Raw genomic sequence first — 23,807 nt, 5'->3', positions numbered from 1 at the left:
CGGACAGCAGGGGGCAGTGTAACCGTACACTGGCTTGAGTTGGAAAACAGGAAGTGTATTATCAGAATCTAACAGTCGTTCAGTGTGCGTCGTGGAGGGATCAAGTAGTCGGAGTTCTGTGCTTCATTAAACCACCGCGAAGAAAACACACAGCAACTACAACACTTTGGGACTTACACTGTTATTGGACTACGAGAGAATCCGCGCCTTCGCACTCTGTGAGTTGTGTCGTCGATTAACCAGTTAGCCTGTTGTGCTAACGTGAGCTAGTTAGCACAAGAAAGCTAATTCCGCCGCCTCAGTGTCAACAACCAGAACGACTCATAAATCCACTTCTGTCTTGATTTGCAGTTGTAACAATGGGATCGTCCAAGAAACATAAGGAAAAGAGCCGCGACAAGGAGGTTGAGGATCGCCGCCGAGAACACAAGAAACATCGCCACAAGGAGCGAGAGAGAGAGACGTCTGACCGAGACGGGAATCGGGATAAAGACAAACGAAAACGCTCCAGGTCCAGGGAGAGGAGCAGGCGAGAGCCCCGCGGAAAATCTGACAGGAGTGCCGGTGAGCCCCGAGTAAAGAAGGAGAAAGTAGATGCTGGATATGAGGAAGGCGGTGGAGATGTGGGGCCTCAGTCCGCCAGCGGAGATGCGTCTCTCAGCATTGAGGAAACCAACAAGCTCAGAGCAAAGCTGGGCCTGAAGCCCCTCGAGTTAAATGAGAATAAAAAAGAGCTCGGCACCAAAGAGGAGCCGATCGTGGCTGAGACCATCAATCCTGTTGTCATCCAGCAACAAAGGGAGATGAAGGAAAAGCTTGCAGCCATTAAAGAGAAACGCCTCCTCAATCAGAAATTAGGAAAAGTCAAAACCCTAGGTGAAGACGAAGATCTGGATGCAGCCGAGTGGGTGGAGAGGAGCCGAAAGATGGCAAAAGAGAAGGAAATGGCCGAGAAGAGAGCTAAGCTTCTGCAGGAGATGGATGAAGAGTTTGGCGTCAGCAATCTGGTGGAGGAGGAATTTGCACAAACCAAACAGTTTGCATACACATCCCGAGACCTAAAGGGCCTGAAGGTGCAGCACAAGGTGGAATCCTTCAACGAGGGCCAGACTGTCATCCTGACCCTGGAGGACAAAGGTGTACTTGAGGAGAAAGAGGATGTGCTTGTGAACGTGGGGCTCGTCGACAAGGAAAAAGCAGAGAAGAATGTGGAGTTAAAGAAGAAAAAGCCAGACTACAAGCCGTATGAAGAGGAGGAGAGTGTGGATGACATGGTGACGTTTAAATCACGCTCTGTGCTGTCAAAGTACGATGAAGAGATTGAAGGGGAGAAGAAAAAGAGTTTCCGACTGAGCACAGGCGGCTTTGCTGACGGGGAGCGTGAGCGAGAGCTGCAGGCTATGAAAGAAAGGCTCCGCAATCAGGCTCAGTCCCTGGAAATGCCTTCTCTCTCCCTCGCCTCAGAGTATTTCACACCCCAGGAAATGGTGGGCTTCAAAAAGACAAAAAGACGCGTGAAGAAGATCAGGAAGAAGGACAAACTCTCAACTGCAGAAGAGCTTGTCGACGACACTCGCAGCTCTGATTTCGGTTCCAGGTCTCGAGGCAGAGGCCGCAAACAGCTGGAGGAGGAAGGTGTCGAACAAGTTCAGCTGGAAGAGACCAAACTCCCACAAGATGCCCCTCAAATGTCTGACGACATCAGGATGGCTGAAATGGACATCAGCGATGAAGAGGACTTTACACCTCCTGACCCAGTCGGCATCGAGGAGGACGAGGCAGAGCAGGAGCTGCAGAAACAGCTGGAGAAGCAGAGGAAGCTGAAGCAGAAGCAGCTCGTCAAAGACTCTGGGGAGAAAGTGGCAGAGCAGATTAAAAGGCTTGACAAAGGCGGCGGTGAAAATGACCCTGAGAGGAGGAACAACATTGTTTTCAATGCCACGTCAGAGTTTTGCAGAACGCTGGGTGACATTCCCACTTATGGACTGTCAGGCAACAGAGAGGACCAGGAGGATATTATGGACTTTGAGCAAGAGGAAGAGAAAGACGATGCCGGAGACTCAGATTCCGAAATGGATGAAAATGTTGGCTGGAGCACCGTTAACCTGGATGAAGAACAAAAGCAGCCTGATTTTTCCACAGCCTCCGCCACCATTTTGGACGAGGAGCCCATCGTCAACTCCGGCCTGGCTGCTGCCTTGCTGTTGTGCAAAAATAAAGGTCTGCTGGACACTCAAATGCAGAAGGTTGCTCGAGTCAAAGCCCCAAAAGGCGCCCTGCCCAACGACAACTACTGCATCGAGGACAAGATGGGCTTCGACGACAAGTACAGTCGCAGGGAAGAATACAGAGGCTTCACGCAAGACTTCAAGGAGAAAGACGGCTATAAGCCTGATGTTAAGATCGAGTATGTGGATGAGTCTGGGAGAAAACTCACACCGAAAGAAGCTTTCAGGCAGCTGTCGCATCGATTCCACGGGAAGGGCTCTGGAAAGATGAAGACGGAGAGGAGGATGAAAAAGCTGGAGGAAGAGGCACTGCTGAAGAAGATGAGCAGCAGCGACACTCCCCTGGGGACTGTGGCCTTGCTTCAAGAGAAGCAGAAGTCTCAGAAAACACCGTACATTGTGCTCAGCGGGAGTGGAAAGAGTATGAACGCAAACACCATTACAAAATAAGTGCGGGAACATGTATCAGGTTTCATGGAGAGGCAAACACATTGAGAAATGCTCACATTCACATTTAAATTGAAGTGTTGGCAATAGCAATTTGCATAGCTTACACAATTGTCATTGTTCTGTTAAAGTGATTGTTCAATAAAATTAATGCAAGAGAGAAGAATTGTTTTATGTGCTGAAAATGTATAAGCTGGAGATTTATTCTTTTCAGACTCCACCTGTTTTCACTATGAGATGTGTTTAAGTCAAACTGCAGTTTGTTTTTGCAAATTTTGATTGCTGGCATTTGCAAATGTATAACTTTGTCAATAGTTATTTTAAATTAGCAGGTGTTGATGGACTATTGGATTAAATTAAATCTTTACAACCATCCTAATATAACAGTTAATGTAAAAAGAAGTCGCCTCAGAAAACACATTCAGGAGATGCAGAGTTAAGATAACTTTTATGAAAAAGTTGTGAAAATTTGATTTCTCAAAAATGTGAACTGAAAGTCGCGATCTGCATATGACATTTAAGACAGAAGCTTTACTGTTTTATAATCAAGAACAACATAATGGGTGTTTATAGAATTTTTCTGGAACAGTCTAGATGTGATTTGTATTCAATATTCATACTTGTTGACTCTTCTGATGTATACATTGGTCATTTTAGTTATTTTGAATTACTACTGGAAATTGCACCAAAAAAAAAATATATATTGAAGAACGTGTTGATTATTTTAGTACCACATCACCAATGAGATGCAAATAGCCGGGTTGTAGCATCCATCAATCCATGTTGGAACAGTCTTCAGGGTCGAGGGGTGCTGGTGCTGATCCCAGGTGGAACGAGTTGAAGACGAGGTGTGACCTGGACAGGTTACAATCCCTCACAGAGACCGTCAACCATACACACTCACTTTCACTGTTGCAAGCAATTACAAGTTTTTGGACTGTGGGAGAAAATGCACATTTTACAAAAGGCTGATTATAAGGTTAGAGGGCCAATCTGTAAATTTATGGGGAAATCCTGGTAGCAACAAGGACTTAGTCATTTTTTTGAGGAAAAGATTAAACTGCATAAGATGTTTTGGTTTTACTATTAAATCAAGATGACATGTAAAGCACTACAAATTTGTTGCAAAGCTCTGATCTAGTATTTTAAGCTTACACTGGAAGCAACTGAACAGACTGAAATAAAATATCCTCAAATTGTTATTTTTATTGAATATTACAATTACTTTAATCAACAGATTTTTAATACACTAGGTTAAATAAAGGTGTTTGCTATTATACTTAATGTATTTTTGAATTTTTTTGGCTTAAACTTTTGTTATTCTCAGTTTCTTTTGAACACCTAGATTTATTGAAGATTAATTTTCAAGCAATTGTTAATCTGCATTTCTAATTTGAATTTTTTTTCAACTTTATTAAAACAAGCGTAATTAAACCAAAGGGACTTTTCGTGGTCAAAGTAAAAGTAATAAAACGTGAAATCATAAAAAAAAATTCTGCACCAGCAGCAACAGGGTCACCGAGCTTCAGCGGAACCATGCAAACAGATCAAAGTGCCAGTCGGCCGTTGTTTTGTGTCGCACAACCTGTAGCAGAGTTAGCAAGAGCTATTCCTAGCCAGCGATCATCTCTTCGTCTCACATGACATGTCCACAGAAAGGTGAGTACTGCAGCTTCATGTCACCGTGTCATGTCTCTGGGTGTGGGACGGAGGAGAGCGGAGAGAGCTGCGGAGCTGGAAGCGCTCGCTGAAGGCGTCTGCGACGTGTCAGCTCGGGTTTCTGCTCAGGACGCTGTTGAGCTAGCTGCGGGCTTAGTGGCGGTGTTTCGGATTAACTGGTTTCCCTGTCAAATGGTAACCGTTGTCTTTCGGCGTATCTCGCTGATGCGTTTTTTAAAAAAAAGACTCGCCAAAGGTATGACGCTTTAAAACCTTATTGGAAATGCATTCGCCACGATCGATGCAGATCTCTGTCCTGTTTTTTACATCTGATGTGACTAGCCGTAATGAACGACGTTAAATGAAGTCGGTCACCAGTTAACAGCGAAACCAGTTAATCCGAAACAGCGGACAGAGTTTTAAGGAGCTTTGATGTGTGAGGAATTGGCTCGTAAACAGACTGTTTACTTGTCATTATCGTGTCAACAAGTAGATAGTAGATGCATGGAGCTGAGTGCTGAAGATGGCCGGCCGTGTTTTGAACATCCTTGCAGAGTTACATGCAGCCCAATGTCAGATCATTCGATGTCATTATTGTTTTTTGCAATGTAATTCTCGGACTTCAGCCTCATAACAATCATCAAGCTAGCGATACTACCTGTCTCACATGACTTCTCTGCTGTTGCACACAGGCAGCCACTGCACAGGGATTAGCTTCAAAGTCTCACTTCTTGTCTATAAAACTTTGAATGGTCTTGGGCCTTAACACATGTCACATGTCATATTTACTTATGGAATATGAAATATCCAGCTCACTGAGGTCCCCAGGAAGAGGCGGATTCAGTATACTGAGTCAGAGCAAACAAGATGAAGCACTTTCTAGTTCCTGCTCTCCTCCTCATCTGCGGACCAAACTTCCTGAATGCCTGAGGACTGCTGAGACACTCACTTGTTTTAAACCAGGACTTAAAACAGTATTATTTACCCACCCTTTCCATTAAACGATCGACTTTTCTTATTTAATTACCTTTATCTCAAGTAAGCTTTTCTTTATTCACATTCTCATGCTTTTCTTATCTGCTTTGTTTTATTTGTAACATATAGTTTGGATGATCTTTCTTCATTCAGAATGCAATTCAACTAGATTCTGACAGCCTCAGTCACACACCTGCTATTTCTATGTAATTTCAGTTTGACCCAAATCAGTCGTGAGCAGTGTAATATTTTTAACAAGATTTTACCAGCTATCCCTTTTACCAAGTTTCTTCGGTAACCTGTAGAACCAACACTTAATGTATTATTTGATCTATCACTGCTATTATAGCATTGATATGTACTACAATTATCTTTGGTAGGTAAATCAAGCGTAATGTCATGAGGATCTGCATGGTATGCGTCAGATGTTCATGAATCACAGCAAGCTGAACCACACCAGACACTGAAATGTAACTCTTTCTATCTTGTTTTTGTTCAATGCGCAGGCTCTAACATCTACCCCAGTGAAACCTCAGGTTAGCAGAATGGCAGAACCTAAACCACCTACTCCGACCCCTGGAGACACATACAAAGGTTGGCTCTTCAAATGGACCAACTACATAAAAGGTTACCAGAGACGGTGGTTTGTTCTCAGCAATGGACTGCTCTCTTATTATAGGTATGTTATGATGATGTGTATCAAGCTATGGGGCAGTAGCCCTGCAGATGGTGATGAAGTGAGCTTGTAGCTGAAGTTTGTTATGTATAAATAATCCCGATAGATATAGAAAGGAACTTTTTTTACTTGTTTGATTTCACCCCCAGCTAACTTGGCATGTACCAATGAGACTTGTGCATTAATGCTGATTTTGGTGTCAGAATTGAGAGATTGACAGTGACCAAAAAACAAATACATTATATATTCTATTAAACTTACATATGCTAAGCAAGAATTCTCTGCCAGTCGCTTCATATTTATGTGTCAAGTGTATTACCACTTCAAAGAATAAGGAATCAAAGTGTGTGACGCTGTTTCTCTTGTTAGGACCCAGGCTGAAATGGGTCACACATGTCGAGGCACGATCAACTTGGCCACAGCAAACATTGTTGTGGAGGACTCGTGCAATTTTGTTATTTCCAACGGAGGGGCACAGACCTATCACTTGAAGGCAAACTCAGAAGTAGAGCGCCAGCGATGGATCACTGCCCTGGAACTCGCCAAGGCAAAAGCTGTTCACATGCAGGCTGAATCTGGTGAGAAAAATGTTTGTGGAACATAAAGAATAATACATTACAATCTGCAGCGATGGCTTTGTAGATTGCAAAGCAGGCAACAATCATTATTTCCACTGTCTCCTGTCTCAGATGACTCGGGTGATGAGTGTCCTGCAGTCCCCCCGACCTCAGGACAGGGTGGAGGCGCCCGCAACTCAGAAATACAGTCTACGCTGCGCACCCTCAGTAGCAAGGTGGAAGACCTGAGCACCTGCAATGATCTCATTGTGAAGCATGGGTCCGCCCTCCAAAGGTATTGATCACTAAAAAAAAAATCCCAGGGATTTACTTGCAACTGTCATTTTTCCACATTCTCATTTATTCATTTGTTTATTCAACAAATGCAGGTCTTTGTCAGAACTGGAGGGGATTCGTGTTGGAGGTGACATGGGGGAAAAGTTCCGACAAGTCACAGAGAGGGCCACACTGTTTCGAATCACCTCCAACGCCATGATAAATGTAAGTTATCAGTGTGAGTCAGTCAGGAGGACAAATCACTCCTGCTCTGGATTATTTTGCTGATATGTTTCTGTTTGGGTCTTCAAAGGCTTGTAGAGACTTCCTGTCACTGGCCCAGACCCACAGTAAGCGCTGGCAGAAGGCCTTACAGACTGAAAGAGACCAGCGGATACGGCTGGAGGAGACCCTGGAGCAGCTCGCTAAGCAGCACAACCACTTGGAAAGAGCCTTCAGAGGAGCCACAGTTCTGGCTCCTTCACTTAGCAATCCAAACTTAGCTAATAAAGGTAAACTCATCCTCAAAAAAACTCAACTTGGATCTCTTCATCCCGTGGTTCATTAACCTCAGTTAACCAGATGAAGCCAGCTGAGCTTTTCAGTTCTCATTCTTCCTGTTTGTTAGGTGCGTCAGGAAAAGGAGACGCCAGTGATGAGGATGAAGAAAATGAGTTCTTTGATGCTATGGAGGACCCAGCTGAATTTATTACGATACCTGCTGATCCCAAGTATCACAGGTTGTTCACAGTTTTTCCATTTTCGATTCTTATTTGTGGTTGTTGGTTCACTGTGTTGCCGTCTTGTGTTCTGCTTTATATCGTCTCCGTGTCTTCTCCTGTTTTGTTCCTCAGGAGATCTGGCAGCAACGTGAGTGGACTCAGCAGTGAGATCGGAATGGACGACCAGTCGGTAAACGTGTGTTAAGTTTTGTTCTTCCAAGCTGCCTCTGTTTTTGTATCGGATCGCTAACTTGCTGATGGCGCCTGATCTTTTGATGTTTTTCTTTTTCTTCCATCAGTTCGATGAACAGTCTTTGGCATCCAATCCAGAATCTCCACAGCCTCTGGAGCTTGAACCGGTCAGACAAAGACGAACTCGAATCCCGGACAAGCCCAACTATTACCTCAATCTCTGGAGCATTATGAAGAACTGTATTGGAAAGGAGCTTTCAAAAATACCCATGCCTGTAAGAAACTGATACTTGTGAATTTGTTTTGTGTGTGTGTGTCTGATCAGAAGTAACTAAACTTAGATGTATTTTATTTCCAGGTGAACTTCAATGAACCCTTGTCGATGCTCCAGCGCCTGTCTGAAGACCTGGAGTACTTCGAGCTCCTGGATAAGGGGGCGAAGTGTCAGAGCTCCCTGGAGCAGATGTGCTATGTGGCAGCTTTCACAGTGTCGTCCTATTCCACCACGGTTCACCGCACAGGAAAGCCCTTCAACCCACTGCTGGGAGAAACCTTTGAGCTGGATCGACTCCGAGACTGTGGCTACCGCTCTCTCTGTGAACAGGTAGAGCAATATTTATCATGAAACATCCTCTCTACAGTAAAAATGACCACATTTAGAGTTTGCTGTCGCTCTGTGACCCCCTCAGGTGAGTCACCACCCGCCTGCCGCTGCTCACCATGCCATCTCAGAGAAGGGCTGGACCCTCAGACAGGAGATCACTCTGGCCAGCAAGTTCAGAGGAAAATACCTCTCCATCATGCCCTTGGGTGAGTGTTTGTGTAATTTGGGGGTAATTATGACTCACAATCATGTTTTTGGTCCCTACATCCTCTCTTCTATTATTTTCAAATGTCACCTAAATAGCGTGTTTCATCATTTCTAAGTCGGGAGTGTGTGGGGTGAGTTTTTCTTCAGGGGCATGTGACCCTTCTTTCCTCTGTCTCCAGGGTCGATCCAGTGTATATTTGATAAGAGCGAAAATCACTACTCTTGGAAAAAAGTGACCACAACAGTACACAACATAATTGTTGGGAAATTATGGATTGATCAGGTAATCGTGCCACTGACAATTTGTTGGATAAAGTAGCACACTTTAATGGTGCAATCTGTAAAATAGAGGTAATTCCAGTTCTTTTTGTAAAGACCCTGTTTTTCTTCAGTCTCCTTAGAGTTCCTCAGAGTTTTGGCAGGTTTCGTTTTTCGTTTGTAATTACACAAAGCTCCAGCCTGTTTTTTTTTTTTTTTTTTTTTCTACCGTCCCCTTTTACTTGTCCACCTGTCATGTTTGTGATTGAACCTCGGACAGGCAGACAGACAGAATGCTGTATTTACCAGACCTGAATGAGCTGAAGCTAGCTCACTGGCTCGCTCACTCAAGTACTCATAAATACAGCACTTTTTAAAAAAAAAAAAAAAAATCACGTGTTTTCTAAATTTCCAAAACATTGAATTAAATATACATTTGCATCTGATACTACTTTATACATTAATTTCATTTTATATTTTAATGTACTTTAGTATATTTTGATCGGCTTATACAGTAGCTTCTTTTAAGCGTTTGTATTTTTTTTTTTTTTTTTTGTTTCTCCCTTTCCATTGCTGGGAGCCAGTCTGGAGAAATAGACGTGATCAACCACAAGACAGGAGATCGCTGCCACCTCAAGTTTGCTCCTTACAGCTATTTTTCCAGAGATGTACCAAGAAAGGTGAGTGGCCCCTTCCAATACAGCATTTTGATCTTTGCCTCCACAAGTAACGTTTTCTTTACACAATGGTATTGATTACATAAATCACTTCCAAAGATGTGTAATGTAAGTGGAGACAGAAGCTTGTCATTTCTGCAGAGAATCCACCTGAATCTATTTATGTCTGTGCGCAACATCGTTGTTGTTGCTGTTACATGTTAGATTTTGTTTCTCATCTAAAATCTGTTTTACTGTAATGGTTTATGTTCTTGCCTTCTTCTTATCAGTCCTTCCAGCTGCCCTCAGTGTTCACCTCTGTATTTGTCCTCTAGCAGGGACCTGTTGGTGTCATGACTCCCCACTGACCTGAGCTTGATTAATTCCGACCACTGAGAGCATCGTCATGAATCGTGTTCATACTTCCTTCATACTCCTCCCAGGTAACAGGAGTCGTAACTGACAAGGACGGGAAGGCTCACTACGTGCTGTCAGGAACGTGGGATGAGAAAATGGAGTTTTCCAGAATAATGCAGAGCAGTAAAGGCGAGAACGGCACTGAAGGCAAACAGCGGACGGTGTATCAGACCCTCAAAGCCAAAGAAATCTGGAGAAAGAACCCTTTACCGTAAGTGTTTCCTTCATACGACGGAAATAATGTGTGTTGTGATGATCTGCAGTTTTAACTTTTGAATATTTTATGGTGATTTGTTCACAGGGAGGGAGCGGAGAACATGTATTTCTTCTCCTCCCTGGCCTTGACGCTTAATGAATCTGAAGACGGAGTGGCTCCAACGGACAGTCGAAGACGCCCCGACCAGCGATTAATGGAGGACGGCAGGTGGGACGAGGCGAACGCAGAGAAGCAGAGGCTCGAAGAGAAACAGCGCACCACGCGCAGAGAGCGGGAAAGGGAGGCCGTCAAAGCAGCGAGCTCGCCCGAGGAAGGTAGGAAAGGAAGGAAACAAAGCTGCCGTGCTTTGATGTTTCTCTTTATTTTGTGTTTTCATTAGTTTTTCTGTCCATTCATGTTTTTTTTTCCCCCCACTGTGTCTGTCTTTGCTGTCCCTTGTCTGCTTATCCCTGTTTCATCTCTAAGCTGTCACTGAGGATTCAATGAATGACTCGTCTCTGAAAAGCAAGTACTGCTCTCTGAGCTCATTCTCTCGCTGACCTCCACTTTCCATTCACTCTGAAATCAAAGATCACCACACTGCTTGTGTCTTGTCTACTAATGATTTGACTCATCTTAACATTTTCACATTTTAAAGTTCCCCTTCATCCCTTTCTACTCTATTTTAGCTGAAACAGTTGAGACCGCCACGGAAGCGAGTGAGGTTTCTGATGAAAGCAAGTATCAAGTCACAGTTTAACACGAAGTGAACATTTTAAAGGTGCTCTGTGTTGCATTTGGCACTATAAATTAAGGAATAACCAACAATTACCCTCTGTTTATAATGTTAGAAGTTCAAAATCTTTTTTTTTTTTTATACTTCTAATTCAGTCATTATAACTGCTGTGTTATCAGCTTTTAGGCCGAGGAAATACTCTCCTGGCTCTTTACAGTGTTACGTTCAGTCCTCTATTCTCGCCACATGGAGGAAAAATGTTTGCTTGAAGCCAAAAATGTGTTTCGACTTGCGGCGTTCATGAATTCCACTCTGTACAACTACTGTATTTAAAACAGAAAAATGCTCTGTTCCCCTGCCAAATGAAAACCAGGAAGTGAAAAGTTCTGTAAGGTTTTCACTGACACTCAGTCAGGTGTGAGATTTAATGTTTTCTCTTTGGAAACTCTGCTCATTCAGAATTTGGTTGTTTTTTTTAAGACCAATTTGTTAAAGCGTATATCACAAATATCGTAAAGCTTTATTGTTGTAGTGTGTATAACTGTCATTTATAGTACAACTGGAAAACGTAAACGCTACAGTTCCCCGAATGAGCTGTCATGTTTTGAAAGAATGTCGAGTTTCTCATCCGACACACAGCACCTTTAAACTGTTAAGCGAATTGTGTGGATCTCGGATCGTGTTTGAGTTGTGTACTGATGTCTTTTGCTGTGCTCGGATTTGCTCAGCTGACACAGAGGATTCTCCCCCTCACACACCCGTTGCATGCAAGTAGCCCCTTAACATTCTTTTCAGTTTCTTTTTCTATCTGTCTTTCTTTCTTTTTTTTTTTTTTAAACATCATTCTCATTCTTTTCTGTCTTTTGTTTGAGGAGTCATCCTTCATTCTGTCTTTTCCAGCCCCTAACGGACCTCCACTCTCCCCTTATCTAAGCAAGTATTTTCACCATAATTTAACAAACATACAGTTGTATCATATCACAGTTCTAGCAGCTTTGTAGAATCTAGTTTAGACTCCCAAAAAAAACTGTTCAACTTTTGTAATTTCCCTCTTTACCACCTGTACAACTTGCTCTCTCTCAGTGGAAGGCAAAGAGGGTCCTTATGGAGCGCCGGCCAAAAGCAAGTAACACCCCTCCTGTAGTCTGTCGTCACGTGACTCGGAGTGTGTTCACACTTGGTTCGAGTCAACGGAACTCTTGTGACATTGCTGCTACTGACGATACCACTAATGTTTCTGATTTGTTGTTGAGCACGAAACCTCACAAGTGTGAACACAACCTTAGATTCTGTCATAGGAGAGTAGCTGCTGACGGCCAGCATTCACACTGTAGTGTTTTAGTGGAGCGTTTATCTGCTAATCAGAGTAATGTGCAGTAGTTCTGAACAGTAAGCGTTAGTTGTGATTGTGTAATCAGTCTGTTGTGCTCCATCTTTTACATGATAGAAGAGGATCTGTGCTCATGAATAATCTTATTTCCCATTTTTTTTTTTTTTTTGTCTAAAGGTTCACCTGAAGGTCACGTGATTTTATAATGCTTGCTTCTCTGTGGTCTGACGTCTTCTTAACTGAGCTGATGTGGCTCAGTGGACTCTTCGCCCTCTCTCCAGATCGCTAAAGCTTCCAGTTAAGAGCGTCTCTGTTTTCCTTTAGGCACCCACTCCGACAACTACCAGGCCCTGTGGTTCGAGAAGATCGACGACCCGGTGTCCGGAGAGACGCTGCACGTCTACAAGGGGGGCTACTGGGAGGCCAAGGACCAGGGGAGCTGGGACATGTGTCCCGATATCTTCTGATCTCCACCAAATCAGTGCTGTAAGAGTAAAGTAAGGAACATCAACCTCTCGTCAGTGTCCGTACCTTCCACCTGGACTTCACCCTGAAATTAAAGACACTGCTCACTTCGTCACATTGCAGCTGGTTAGTCTTCACTGCCTCTCTAACGATGAAAACCTTTACAGCTGCATCTGGCTAACAGTCGAGTACGTATTGTGAACACAACGTAGTCAGAGGGATTAATTCATCTTGAAAACATGCCTAACGTGATTGTTTTTTTGTTTTGTTTTGTTTTTTTCTGATTCTGACTATGTTACAATAAGTACATTGGAGCTTTTCCTGCACAACACCACTGTCTGTCCCAGTTCACACATGCAGCCCAATAACAGTTCAATTCACAGATTAAAAGCTCTGAGATTCAGAATTTTTTGTCAAACTAAGTGACAAATGAAACGGTGTTGCAGTGTCACTGACACACTCACAAATTTTGCCTTTTAAATTCTTGGGGATTTGTGGTGCTGCTTCATTTCCCAAAAGTCAAACAATAATACTGTTGGTGTACCTCATGTTTTATTGAAGTTTTTGTGTTTCATCTGTTCAAATATGTGTGTTGTTTTGTTTTGTTTTGTTTTTCTCACACTCCAAATAGTCTTTCAACTCCTTGTCAAAAAAGATATGATATTGAGGCTTTTGAAATGTGATTATATTGATTATCTCCACCTGGTTTATTAGCCTTCAGGTCTGCAGTGTTCATGTTAAGAAACGTTGATCTTAGAAGACTGTGAAACGGCATCAGAGTGCTATTTCTCCTTTTCTGGTGATATTCTTCAGAGTAGAGGGGCGTGTTTCAGATTCGATTGACATTTTCGGCAGCCAGTTGGCTGAACGTGTTAGAAATCAAGAAGTTTGAGCAAATGTCTACAGCCAGCACCTCTGCCTTCACACGGGAGTGATTTAACATCTGACGTTGTTTCACAGGATGGAAATATGTTGTGAGAAATTAAAAAAAAAAAAAAGAAAGGTTACAATCACTGCCACCGCTGAAACAATAAACAATGTCACCCCATTGTGTTGCCCATAGAAACAAGTGATGTAAACTTCATGTGATAAATATCTAGAGTTACCTGAACCTCAATAGACCTGCACCAGGCTGTGAAACATTATTGCTCCTTTTTTTTTTCTTTGGTCATTCGGTCAGCCGGATGAATGAACTCTTACTGTTCGATGCGGCGTAACGCACTCCTTCTCGAAATGCTCCCGCGAGTTCGCCCTGCCTCTCCAACTCTGTGAATTTCAGATGTATTTTTGTAACCACCGACGACTAGTTCGATTCCGCTCGCCATCAAATCCCAGGGTTATTTATGTCAACGTTCGAGATTAAACTGAAAGCGGAAAAGCTGTGCTCCAAAGTGTCTCTGAACCGAGTGCTGGTTTCTGCTGGCTTGATGATTTGGCAGGTGAAGGAAAATACCAGGCGAATGGGCTTTGCTCTTCTAGTTTCCTTCAAATGCGTCAATCATAGCTTTAATCTTGATGAAGACGTTTTTGTAGTTTTTGTGTGCTGCAGGTCTCGATTTTTAACAGACAGCAATAAGAGTGCCTCCACTCGTGCGTGAAATGTGAGGCCAGTTCAAAGCAACAAAAACCCAAGTCCTCCATATTTGTGTCCATTGTTTGTTGTGAGTGGGAGGACGTTGTTTTTGATGGAAACAAAAGATTTTGTTTTTATATTCAAGTGTACTTAAAACGAGAACACTGGGAATTAACACAACAAAACATAGTGTTGGAACATAGTGTGATTTCTGTGTGTATATAATATTTAGTGACGTACTGTTCTGTCAGCTGGTTGAATTGATGGAGAATCGAATGACGATGATGCACTTTTTCACGCCCTCTTGTATTGTTTTGTTTTTTTTTCTCACCACATACAGCCACATCTCAAACAATTAGAATAAAATGGCAAATGATTGAGGTTTCTTTTGTAAAAACTGTGGCAACTGGTAAAATAGAGCCACCACATGAGTACTCAACCTCAATGTCTATAAAATTCAAAGTTATACAAATCAAGCATTAATCAGATCAGATGTTTGTTTTTTTTTACTCGAGATCTTAATTGTCACAATCAAAACTTTCATATGCTGTTAATATTTTAGTTTATATGTCATGAATATGGAAACTGCCCAAACTGAACTCTCCTATATTGTTCATTGTTTTTGAGATGTAGCTGTTAGTTACTTCTTCTGTTGTCATTAACACATTTTTTTTCCTTGTAGATATTGGCTTCACTTGTCCATCCCCAGTGTTTGTGTTTTTAACTTTTGTTTGTAACTTTATCATTGTTGCTATGTGTGGTGGGCTTTTTTTTTTTTTTGGTCTTCACTTTGCAAACTGTCACCCTCTTACAGTTTTCCCGCATTTCTTAAATAAACTGAAGGTGTTCTTGCACTTTAGAACAGTACATGAGTGATTTACAACTTGATTGAACTAATAAATGGTCAACATGGTGACCTTGGCCTCTAAAAGTTTGCTATTTTGTGACTTTTGGCAACTGTTCACCTTTGTTTGATTGCTTTTTTTTTAATTAAAATTTCAAATCTGAATACATACTTCACTTGTTCCCATGTTTTTGTAAGTTTTTAGCAGGGTCATGTAAGAGTTTGATGGTATTAAAAGTCTAAATGAAAATTTCACAAATTAGATTTGGTGTTATTTTTTATATGATATAAAAATCCTTTGTCTTACTGACTTGTTTTTTTTGGCTCACTTGTTTGAACAACTTTGTGTGCACTGGAAGAAAAGTACATAAGTAAAATCAACACAAAATACAATGCACTTTAAAATGCCATTATACTGCCTAATATTTTAAAGTATAGTTTAACTTAAATGTTTTGTTGTTTCTGTTAGTTTTGTGATATTTCTTTATGTCAATGTAATATTTTCCATCTGTCCTTCCCACGCAGAAATATTTTGGTCTGGTAAACCAGTCAAGCTTGTAAGTCTGAGCGGAGTTATGTTAGTTCCTCTGGCAGTTTTGAACATCACGAGGTTGAGTTTCATATTTGTGAGAACTAATATGCAGTGTCAACACGTGGTTGACATTTCTTTAATTTTTGCGAGGGAGATAATGAACAGCAGAATAAAAGAAGTTTAAAGGGTAGCTGTGCTGTTGGATAGTGATTTGCATTCTCACCTCACCTTTTTCATCATCCGCAAATGTGGTTTAGCCTTTTGGTCATTCTCTACAGCTCCAAAATGCTGGTATAAGTGTAATTGCCTCTGTGTTGCCCAGGGTACATGCTGCCTTCACTCGCAGTTTGCTGTGATTGGTTCCAGACCGCAGGAGCCCTGGTGTAGAACACGAATGAATGGATTAAGAATTAAAGGTAACATGGTACAAGAGTCACATCTTGGACCCGTTTCTTTATAAATTTTGAGTGTTTACTCTCAGAATTGAAATTCTAACTACACTTTCAGCATCACACCTAAAAAACTCCTTAGTGATGAAATCTGTACTTTTGGAATGAAGTGGTATTAATTTGTTCAACTGTTAGCTAATAAAATAAACGAATTACAACTACAGATGATATTGAATATTATTTTCAGTTGAAGGTTTCTGTGTAATATTTGGGGGTTTTTCTGGATCTGACCCAGTCAGTTTGTGCTCTTGTAGTCCCCTCCCGCACGGCACGCCCCGTGTATAAAACGAGCGTCTCCGCTCCATGACATCAGCACCTTTGTTTACTTGGCCGTCGCCGCAACCGCAGCTAGCGCGTGAACCGGACCCGCTGCCTCATCCACGAACAGGGAGCGCGCTTCAGCCCGCAGGGCGTGAAGTTTCATCCCCGGCTCATCGTTTAAATCAGCTGGCTTTGAGGGAAGATGTCTGAGAACGGATCCGGACCCGAGAAGGACTGCGTGGACGCGAAGCAGGACGGAGGACAGCTGTGAGTGGATGTAGCTGTTAGCACCGTTATCTAAAGCTAGCGCTTCATTGTTGAGTTTCCTGTTCAGGTTTGCTCAGAACGATGTTCCAATTTGGTCACATCAAGGGACCAAATGCATTATTCGGAATGCTGTATATACTTTGAATAGTTTTAAAACACTCTCGGGCGTCTGATGTACTGCAGCAGGCCTTTTAAATCGCCGTTAAACTTCCGTAATTCACACCAGCCTTTTTATTCTGACGAACATAATTTAACCTCTCTTAAATCGCCTTCTGGTCTGCCGTCCTTCTTCAGATCCACGGCCTCTCTGCCTGATTCTGTCCCCATGGACGTGGATGCCAAGTCCCAGTCCCGCAGCTTCAGGTACAGCCTGGACTTCCCCAGCATGGGCCAGTGCATCATCATCAACAACAAGAACTTCGACAGGAGGACAGGTGAACGCTCACACTCATTCAGAACGAAACTGCACGTAAAATAAAAGCGCCAGAACCGCCACATCCTGTTGCCACTCGTGTGACAGAGTCCTGACTGAAAGAGTTGTAAGCCTGTTAAATATTTACCTCTTATCATCAAGGTCTTTTATGATTTGGAAGTGTAGATTATATATTGGAGGGAAAAAGCTGGCAATGTGGGTCAGCCCAAATACAGGAACTCTGTCTTCACGTTTCCAGACATAAATTAAATTGTAAATTTGGAGAATAATGCACCAAGCCATGTGAGGTTTGTTAGGTGGAACTGGTGTAACTGGATTAGAGATGGAGGGAACAGGCTCGTGACAGTGTTGTGTGTTTTTCATAAACAACTTACTGGTGGCTGATCACGAGTTCGTAAACATTGAGGTTTACCTAAAATTAAGGAAGTGGGATCATGCTAGGTGGGGAATGTGGTATGAAGTGTATGTTTCAATAGGTTGAACTAAGCAGATCAGTGTCCAAGGCTAATGGACTCAAATGTTGACTGGTGAAACTTTTATTAGGAGTCAGGTGTTGCAGCTCTGACGCTGCCTGTTGTTGTCTCGGTGTTTCTAATTGTTGTCATGCACATTTCCGTCTGGTCTTTCAGCTTCAGTGTGTATTGAAGTAGCTTTTAACCAATTATCTGTTAAATTGTCCTATAAAACCATTTTGTCTCTGTGTATTTATCACTTGCGAAGCGTTTTTTGGGTGATTATGCATCTCATTTTGCAGTTTTTTTTTTTATTATTTTTTTGGAGGATCTTAGTCAAGTAATGTTTTGCTTCTGGCTTTCTGCTTGTGTCGCCAGGAAGACTTGCAGTGTGACCTGATACTCCGTCCATGTCAGTCCAGTACTGGATTGTAGTTTCTCTTGATGTGCATCATGTACAGTTTTATCAGCAGGGAAGTTCACTCTGAACAGTTCTAAAGCCTGAACTTTATGGTCATGGTTCACAGCCTCACAACAGAACTACAGTGTTCATTATCATGTTATGAAGCTTAACCGCATCAGAAATTGATTCTCTGAAGATATAATAGCTTGATGTCTACAGAAACCTGATAACCTTGAACTACAAGTAGTCCTGTCCTGCCTTTTATGGATTTTGCACAATGTAAACGTGAAGCTGAAGAGCAGCTCTTGCTGTGGGATGGTCTCATTTTACCGACATCTGTTTTTAAAACCTGTCCAGCAGGACCTAAAGAGAGCACAGATGACTGCTCAGTAAATATGAAGCTTTATGATTGAAGAACAAGAACATGACATGATGTGGTTAAACATCATGCTGTTAAGCATGTGTTCCTTTGTTTACCGTGTGAGTGAAGTTCTTCCACATTACCATAGCTGCAGATCTGCCGTTACTTCATTTTAATAGTGGATTGACAAGAAAGCCAGATATTCTTCCTAAAACCAGTAATACTTGTATTTATACTCTGCATTTGATAATCGTTGATTCCAATACTACTTATTTTGAAACTTAATCTGCAACAGAACTCATGGTGTCATGTGTTTAGCTGCATTCCTGTGTCACACATTATGATTATTGAATCGTGGCACAGGTGTGTTGTGCGGTCTTGTATTGGTTCACTTTTATTATTATTGAGATTTGTGCTTTAATAGAAATATTGTGTATTTCTGGGTGAACTGTCAAGTTACTTTGTGGTGCAAGTAAAAATAAAAGATGGCCTAAAACCTGCACAGCAGGAATGTTTTACAAGTTTTGTAAAGAAACATTTCCACAATTCAGTAGCAAAGAATCAAATCATCTTCAGTGACAGCAGTTCAAAGAGAGACATGCATGATCATGAACAACTTTGAGGCTTTTATTATTACTGGAGTTGATATTCGTGGCAGTGTTGCTGTAGTTAGAAACTGTGTAATGGTTTTGTCGTGGTGCCTTTTTTTATGATTGCAAAACAAACCTGGCTGGTTGCAGCTCTGTTGACTGTTTTAAAGTTACTGAGGTATTATTGATGCCCATAAGTGGAATAACTGATGTTCTCCATTTTACAATGAATGAAGTGCACTGGGGGGAAGAAAAAAAGTTTAGGTTTTCCCATAATGTCATAGAAATTGTGAAACCGTAGCTTATGAGTCAAAGTCAACAGTGGTTCTAATTGTCACAGTTATTTAAATAAAGAAGCATAAATCCTACGGTTATAAGATATTAATGTAGAATAAATGAAAAAGCAATGACCATTTCAGTTGTGTATTACTGATTTGAAATGCTGTGAGGAAAAGATCTTTTCTAAAACATTTCAAGCATTTGTTCTGTTGCATGTTTGTGTTTTTATGACAAGAATACTTTGTGACGTCAGCAGAATGAGGCTCGTCACTGTGAGAAACGCACAGGTGTTGGTTACCTGCAGGAGAACTGAGGCTCAGAACTAATATGTTCTGACAGTAAACAGATAGATGGAATTCCACCTTCATTATTTTATTATCCACACTCTGTTTGAGGCTGGGTGGAGTTTTTCATCAGGTCATCGAATACTAAGAATTCAGAAAATATGTGGCGTGAAACAGCAGTACAAATGTGGTTTCTGCTGGTTGGACATGTTTTTTTTTTTTTTTCTTTCCCTCGGTGCATGAGCATGAAATATGTTCCTTTCCTGTATTGCATGTTTGGTTCATCTTGTAAAGTTTACTTCAACACTTTACTGTGATTTGAAAAACATAATGAGATGTTATGTATCAGTTGAGTGAGATAGTTTGGTACATTTTGAATAGAAAAATATTTATTTTGTGTTTTGTTTTTCATTGTTTAACTCTGTTGGGTTTTTTTTTTCCTAAAGGCATGAATCAGCGAAATGGTACAGATGTGGATGCAGCCAACGCCATGAAGGTGTTTGCAAAGTTTGGTTATAAAGTGAAAGTTTACAACGACCAGACGGTTGATCAGCTGAAGCAGGTTTTAATTGCTGGTAAGTCGGATGTTTACTCTGGATACTAAACTTCATACTGCGGGTCTGTTTGACTTTCAGTGTTAATCTGTACTTTTCCCCCCCCCCCCCCCCGTTTTTAAAGCGTCGAAGGATGATCACAGCCGCTCGGCCTCGTTCATCTGCGTTCTGCTGAGTCACGGAGACGAGGGCGTGTTCTTTGGTACGGACGGCTCCATCGAGCTCAAGCGCCTCACAATGCTATTTCGAGGCGATCGCTGCAAGTCGCTGGCGGGAAAGCCCAAACTCTTCTTCATCCAGGTATTGTGCCAGCTTGTCTGTAAGTGCATAGATTTAGTTTGGGCTCTGCTGGAACATCTAACCTCCAAATGAACGTTGTGAACTAGGCCTGCAGAGGCACTGATCTGGATCCTGGCATTGAAACGGACAGCATTGATGACGGCCCAACCAAGATCCCTGTGGAGGCGGACTTCCTGTATGCCTTCTCTACCGCTCCAGGTACATCTAAACACACAGATCTCCTCACACACATTTTTTTCCTTTATAATATTGCATTGGTATTCACTTCATACTCCTCTGCATGCAGGCTACTACTCATGGAGAAACACGATGACGGGGTCCTGGTTCATGCAATCTCTGTGCGAAATGATCAGCAAATACGGGAAAGAGCTGGAACTCCTGCACATCATGACTCGAGTCAACCACAAGGTGGCAGTAGAGTTTGAGTCTGTGTCCAACTCACCAGGCTTTAATGCAAAGAAACAAATCCCCTGCATTGTGTCAATGCTGACCAAAGAGATGTATTTTTCTCCTTAACGTCATCGTCCTCATCAGAGGAGATGCACTTGGGAAAATCTTCTCTGAATAGGAAGGCAAGTTTTTTTTAGTTTACAGTTAACAGGGAATCTCTTGAAGTCTTTGTTGGGAGATCATATTACAGTCACATTTCCTAGGACTGGCATTTTAAGGTTCTTTCTGTGTTTTTCTAGAACATATACCTTTTTTGTTTGATTTTATATACATTTAACCTTTTTTTAATTAAAGGTTATTTTCAATCTTCAGATAATATTTCAGTAATGGACATTATACTTCCAAGCTCACAGGTGTTACCAGTAGATGCCTCTTCACTGTTTACACAATCCACATTTCAGGGAAAAACTCTTGGAGCCAGTTTGATCTGAACACACTTTGTTTTATAATCATGAAACCATAGACGGGCTCACTGCCCCTCCAGCAACACCGTGGTCTGTTTTTTTTTATACACCAGTGGTTTATTGAACCTTTTAGGTTCTGATCAAGATGACGATGTGTTGTTAAGGGAGCTTTTTTTTTTTTTCCTTGGCTGAAATGTGACCAGCCATTTGCTGAATCGGATAAGTTGTACAGATCTGAAATGAAAGTGTCATTTAAACTCGGTTGAGGAAAATGTCATGTAGCACATTCTAACGGATCATGTCATGCTGTTTTTTTTTTTTTTTTTTGGCTAATGACATTCAGGGTTTGTTATTTTTTTATAGTCCTTTTTTTTTTTGTAAACATGGCCGCCTTCGAGAGAAGTGCCGCTTGTATCACAGGCTTCATAACTATGCATGAGTGAAGTCTGAGTTATTCGTAGGAACTTTTAGTGGTTGATAAATGGCTGGATGAACTTGCTCTGTAAGAATCTGAGGTATCGAGACCTTAATGTCGTTCAAAAGTGGAACTCCGTTACACCAGCTTTTTGTAAAGCGTGAACTTTTAGTATATGGGTGCTTTTAAGTGTTTTGTTCCTAATCAGGAGCTGAAAATCTTATCTCTGGCTTCATTAAAGATGATGTGCCTTTTCCTTGGGAAAAATGAAATCGGAACAGATTCAGATGAGTAGTGAGGTGGAGAAAAAAACAAGTTTAGATAATGTTCTTTAAACACTCCTCTAAAGGCAAAATGGGCTTTAATTCCCCCGAGCAACAAATCAGATTTAAACCCATTATTGGAGGGTTTTTCTTGCACTTGAATAATGTAAATTTGTCATCTAGACCTAATTCATGACGATGTCTGAGCCTCAGCCAAGTCAGAAGTCAAACAATATGTATGGTTACAAGAAAAATAAAGCACAATTTGTGTTTTTTTACAGTAAAAGCTGTAATTGCCACTTGTGCTGTTCAGAATCATCCTTCATTGTTGACTTGGCTGACAATCTTGTTTTTAAGCCATATTATTGAGCATTTTGTGATATATAGGCTTTTTTGTGACGTCATTGTTTTGTAAGCAGCTACACTGAGATTGATGTGAAGCTTTTTTTTTTCCTCTCTGACAAATAAAGACCACTTTTCTTTTTTGGGTTGTGAAACTTGTTTTGTTTTTTTGTGGATCGTATTTTCAAATGTAATTAAACCTGCTATAATTGCAACCCCAACAAACACGGTAAAGAATCTACTTGTGTACACTGTCCCGAGTGTAAATGAGGGGGATTATTCCAGATCGGGCATGCCTGGAGGTGAGAAGATCTGGGCCACAAGATCCCGAGGTTCAGGGCCAAATGGAGCTGGGCATCAGATCCCTTCACTTCACTCCTTCACAGCAGCACTGCATCTAAACCTGGATTCACTCGCAGGCTCAGAGTATAGAAAGTCAAAGCTGAGACTTGAATGGTAAACACTGAAAATCTGTGACAATTTAATTGAAAGGCTACATCTGTGTGAGTGGCAGTTTGTGATCTGTGGCTCGTGTCCCCATCCAGTCTGTCTATCCATCTATGAAACTTAATCTGTGTTATTCATGGTAAAAGTAAACCTGACTCCTTTACTCTCATTTATGCATTTTCATGTGGGACTGGTGAGTTTTTGTACATTTAATTTGGAAAAATGCCACCAGACTGCTACACAGCGAGAGACTGAGTTGTGTTTTTCCTGTCAGAAAGTTTTGCTTTTGTCATTTTGTGACCCCTTACCTGAGTGTGCACTTCCTGGGGCTGATTTTATCTGCTGCTCCCCATTGAGGGTATTTTCCAAACGCCCACCATGCAGTTCCACTGACCTGGCTTGACCTGTTTTTTTGTTATATGATCCCTCTTTCAATTATATTTTCAGTCTCTCTCTCTTCATTACTATGTGAACAATAAAATAGTTTAAAGCTTTCATGAAAATCGTGGTTCCTCACATCATCACATCTCATTGTAGAACGTCAATGCATTGTTTTGCATTCTTGACATAAAAATGACCCAAGGTATTTGCAACAACCATGACGTGATCAAATTGTAGCATTTCTGAGTGAACTTGACTTTATATATTAATCACACTTATAATCAATGATCCAATGATTTATGATTTATTTGTTTCAAACATTTCAATAAGAGTTGCTTGGGATTCTGATGCTAATCCGCTCACACAGAATCACCTCATGTCTGTAGCGGAGCCAGAGTGGGGGCATAGGGGCGGTCCTCCCAGGGCCCACAAGGTCATAGGGCCCCGTTTCATGTGATGTGTTCACATTTAATCGGAAATAAATTATTAGAATAAAATGTGCAGTGTGTGCGAGAAGGTATACGCATATGAGTGTGGGCTCCAATTTGCCAATTCGCCAATTCTTACATTACGACTGTCCATGAATGCATCAGAGCTGTAAGCAGCGCTGATTGGCTGTGCGGCATGAGCGAGTTTTTTCTTTTGCACTTGATCTGAACTCTTTGGAGGGAAGTTAACAGTATGCTAAACACTATGCTAGCCGCTAGCGGTACTACCCAAAACCTAACATCGGAGCCACTGGTGAGTCAGTGAAACCTTCAAAAATATTATCTTTATCAGAATGCTGTGGTCTTAAACACCTGCCTATTTGAATGTGCCTTGTGTTGCTCTCAACTATCAGAGACCGCCGTGTCTGTTTTTTTCTAATATAACTGAATTCCAAAAGATATAGATAGCTGTGTCTATATCTATCTGAATAGAT

General features: G+C 41.6%; 3 protein-coding genes across 5 annotated transcripts; all 3 read left to right on the top strand.

Annotated features, from left to right (window-relative positions):
- The first annotated feature begins 50 nt into the window (after window positions 1-50).
- On the top strand, window positions 51-3,402 carry sart1 (spliceosome associated factor 1, recruiter of U4/U6.U5 tri-snRNP). The gene is made up of 2 exons (XM_030094046.1): window positions 51-218; window positions 352-3,402. The coding sequence occupies exon 2, from the start codon at window positions 360-362 to the stop codon at window positions 2,676-2,678; it is 2,319 nt and encodes a 772-aa protein (XP_029949906.1). The 5' UTR covers window positions 51-218; window positions 352-359; the 3' UTR covers window positions 2,679-3,402.
- Window positions 3,403-4,202: 800 nt separating this feature from the next.
- Window positions 4,203-15,101, top strand: LOC115390406 (oxysterol-binding protein 1-like). 3 transcript variants are annotated; one of them, XM_030094265.1, is made up of 19 exons: window positions 4,203-4,334; window positions 5,816-5,988; window positions 6,355-6,563; window positions 6,675-6,837; window positions 6,932-7,043; window positions 7,132-7,330; window positions 7,447-7,558; window positions 7,673-7,730; window positions 7,840-8,007; window positions 8,091-8,336; window positions 8,422-8,542; window positions 8,723-8,826; window positions 9,386-9,481; window positions 9,901-10,085; window positions 10,176-10,405; window positions 10,557-10,595; window positions 10,760-10,807; window positions 11,535-11,573; window positions 11,707-12,424. In XM_030094265.1, exons 2-19 carry the CDS (start codon window positions 5,855-5,857, stop codon window positions 11,805-11,807), a joined length of 2,364 nt encoding a protein of 787 aa, XP_029950125.1. In that variant the 5' UTR covers window positions 4,203-4,334; window positions 5,816-5,854; the 3' UTR covers window positions 11,808-12,424. The 3 variants fall into 3 exon arrangements, with proteins under 3 accessions (XP_029950125.1, XP_029950124.1, XP_029950126.1); XM_030094264.1 differs by having other exon boundaries at window positions 7,673-7,736; XM_030094266.1 differs by lacking the exons at window positions 10,557-10,595; window positions 10,760-10,807; window positions 11,535-11,573; window positions 11,707-12,424 and adding an exon at window positions 12,461-15,101 and having other exon boundaries at window positions 7,673-7,736.
- A 1,207-nt stretch (window positions 15,102-16,308) lies between these two features.
- Window positions 16,309-22,199, top strand: casp3a (caspase 3, apoptosis-related cysteine peptidase a). The gene is made up of 6 exons (XM_030094574.1): window positions 16,309-16,527; window positions 16,822-16,961; window positions 19,776-19,904; window positions 20,008-20,183; window positions 20,270-20,381; window positions 20,470-22,199. Exons 1-6 carry the CDS (start codon window positions 16,463-16,465, stop codon window positions 20,697-20,699), a joined length of 852 nt encoding a protein of 283 aa, XP_029950434.1. The 5' UTR covers window positions 16,309-16,462; the 3' UTR covers window positions 20,700-22,199.
- Window positions 22,200-23,807: the final 1,608 nt, after the last annotated feature.

Source organism: Salarias fasciatus, chromosome 6, assembly GCF_902148845.1.
Source record: "Salarias fasciatus chromosome 6, fSalaFa1.1, whole genome shotgun sequence".
Lineage (NCBI taxonomy): Eukaryota > Metazoa > Chordata > Actinopteri > Blenniiformes > Blenniidae > Salarias > Salarias fasciatus.
The sequence above is the reverse complement of the archived record's forward strand: the minus strand, read 5'-3'. Positions and strand labels throughout refer to the sequence as shown.